A 2,579-nucleotide genomic window follows, 5' to 3' on the forward strand; every position below is an offset into this window, starting at 1 on the left:
CACCCACCCCACACACACCACCACCCTGCACATGTGATTAACATGATTTTTTGCAAAAATTACAGATTTTTGAGGCTCATTATACTGGTAAACATCTGAAAGAGTGGACATGTATGGACTTGAAACTGAGAAATCCCAACTCTTTAATGGAAATATGATGCAGGTTAATATATCTTCTGACTCTACTTTGATCTTTGCAATAATTGTTCCATTAAATCGAAAGTAATAAAGAATTGTATGTAAAAACCTAATTGTCTTTATTTTGCAGCTGATAAGACATTTTCTACATATTCTGAAAGTTGAATAAATATATTTTTGTGGATTTGTGATTGATCTTCATTATGTAGATCTAATAGTTCTGTGTATCTGCTTAGCTGTGAATGAAATGGTTTATCTGCAAAACATCTAGAAGAAGCAAATACAAACAGACAATTTAATATACACATAAAAGTCCACTTCATTTGGTTTATAAATATGGAAAGTCTTAATTTCGTCATGATCATTCATCCTCCTCTGAAATTTAAAATATGAACATACSTAAATGGTGTTAAGGTAAACATTTTATTAATGATAATTTAATACATTGATGAAAAGGAGACTGATTTCAGGTTCTGCCCACTAATCCTGCGTGTGCATAATGAGATACCGAAMGCCATTAAAAGAGACAGTGTCAAAATAAACCTGATGACTTGGATTGATGAAAGGGTCATATGATGAAAGACGTGTGGCCCTTCATGCTTTCGCTCATGTTGCCTGTCTCTGTTTCTTTTGCTGCAGCCTCCTCGCTCCCCTCCTGTGAGTTACAGGGACAGTTTCATCTAAACCGGATGCACAAAGCTGGAGATGTGGTTCTGGGGGGACTATTTGAAATACATTTCTTTTCTAAATTTGCCAATTTTACTTTTACCTCTAAGCCACAACATCCTACCTGCCATGGGTGAGTGTATCTGAGTGTTTAATGGGATGAAATAATGCCATATTTTAAATGTCCTTTTGTTTAAATTAAAYGTAAATAATGTAAATAACACAAAGTTTTATTCAGTTGAGTTTGGGTTATAAGACATGCATGGTTATAACTTAAATTAGAGGTTTTAGTCTTCAACAGTAGCATCTTTGTGTTAGTTTTGATGTTCTAGGATTTAGACAGGCCCAGACCATGGCCTTCGCTATTGATGAGATCAATAGAAATTCCAAGCTCTTACCCAATGTAACTCTGGGCTACAGCCTGTATGATAATTGTGTCGACCTTGGAATTGGATTCCGTGCAGCCCTGGCATTAATCAGCGGTGAGGAAAAGCAAATGATATTAGATGAGACCTGCGGAGGGATCCCTCCGGTTCTAGGAATTGTTGGCGATTCGTCGTCTACACGCTCCATCGCCATCTCCACTGTTCTAGGTTTGTACCGAGTACCCATGGTAAGTTTCATCYATCATTTTGTGTTCCTTTTAGTTGATTTGGGTTAAATTTTAGTCTAGTACTTTACAGCTGATTTTTCTTCATAATGATGTACAAACTGTTTRTTTTACAGGTGAGTTATTTTGCCACATGTTCTTGCCTGAGTGATCGACAGAAGTTTCCTTCTTTCTTCAGGACAGTACCAAGTGATTTCTTTCAGGTAGAATTTGTACATTGGGAAATATTAAGAGATACTATTTAAATACATAAAAGTATACATGTTTTTAGTAGTCTTTTTGATGTTAGTTGTGCTTCAAATAAATAGTAAAGGAAATTGAATGATTTCTTTTTTTTAGTTATAGGGAAGATACTGTATTTCCATTAAGTGACAAATCTACTTAGTAATTTTCATTCCATGCCCTCTCAGGTTCGAGCTATGATTCAGATACTAAAACACTTCGGTTGGTCCTGGGTTGGTTTGTTAATTAGTGATGATGACTACGGACTGCACGCTGCTCGAGCCTTTCAGTCTGATCTCAGTCTGTCTGGTGGAGGTTGTCTGGCTTACTTGGAGGTTTTGCCTTGGGACAACAAGCCAGGAGAGCTGAGGAGGATTGTGGATGTAATGAAGAAATCTACGGCTCATGTGGTCATTGTTTTTGCRCATGAAAGTCACGTGATTGATCTGATGGAAGAGGTAATTGAGCTCCGTTGTGACGAAYTAAAGCAAATTTGGTTCATTGTTATTGCACATATTACTGTATAAATGAGACATATTAAGTCCTTGGGGTGCTATTAAAAAAAGCACCTTTCGTCATCTCTTCAAATCAATACAGACATGTTTGCAGGCATGGATTGTTTAAAAACAGCTTTTCAGAAACTGCAAGTAAAAACTGAATGCTAATTCCATCTGAGTTTTATTGTTCTATTGAACTGGGTTGAGGGTCAGATTATATGGTTGGCTAAATATGCATGTTTTGGTGATTTGGATTGAAGTGTTTTAGACACAATCGAGCATAATCATCACATCTTCAGCAATTTTAGTTAAAAAAAAGATATGAAAAAGACAGTAACATGCCTGAACTCAACATGGAGGTAAYAACTCAACATATCCACTGCAAAAACATATCCATCTAATCAAGMCTTACAGACTTTTATCAGCCAAAATATATTTCTAATTAG

General features: G+C 36.1%; 1 protein-coding gene across 1 annotated transcript; it reads left to right on the top strand.

The window, feature by feature from the left end:
• Nucleotides 1-779: 779 nt before the first annotated feature.
• Nucleotides 780-1,617, top strand: LOC106520351 (extracellular calcium-sensing receptor-like). Its single transcript, XM_014012376.1, has 3 exons — nt 780-937; nt 1,123-1,397; nt 1,531-1,617. The coding sequence occupies exons 1-3, from the start codon at nt 828-830 to the stop codon at nt 1,563-1,565; spliced, it is 420 nt and encodes a 139-aa protein (XP_013867830.1). The 5' UTR covers nt 780-827; the 3' UTR covers nt 1,566-1,617.
• Nucleotides 1,618-2,579: the final 962 nt, after the last annotated feature.

The sequence above is a fragment of the Austrofundulus limnaeus genome, unplaced genomic scaffold, assembly GCF_001266775.1.
Source record: "Austrofundulus limnaeus strain Quisiro unplaced genomic scaffold, Austrofundulus_limnaeus-1.0 Scaffold91, whole genome shotgun sequence".
NCBI lineage: Eukaryota > Metazoa > Chordata > Actinopteri > Cyprinodontiformes > Rivulidae > Austrofundulus > Austrofundulus limnaeus.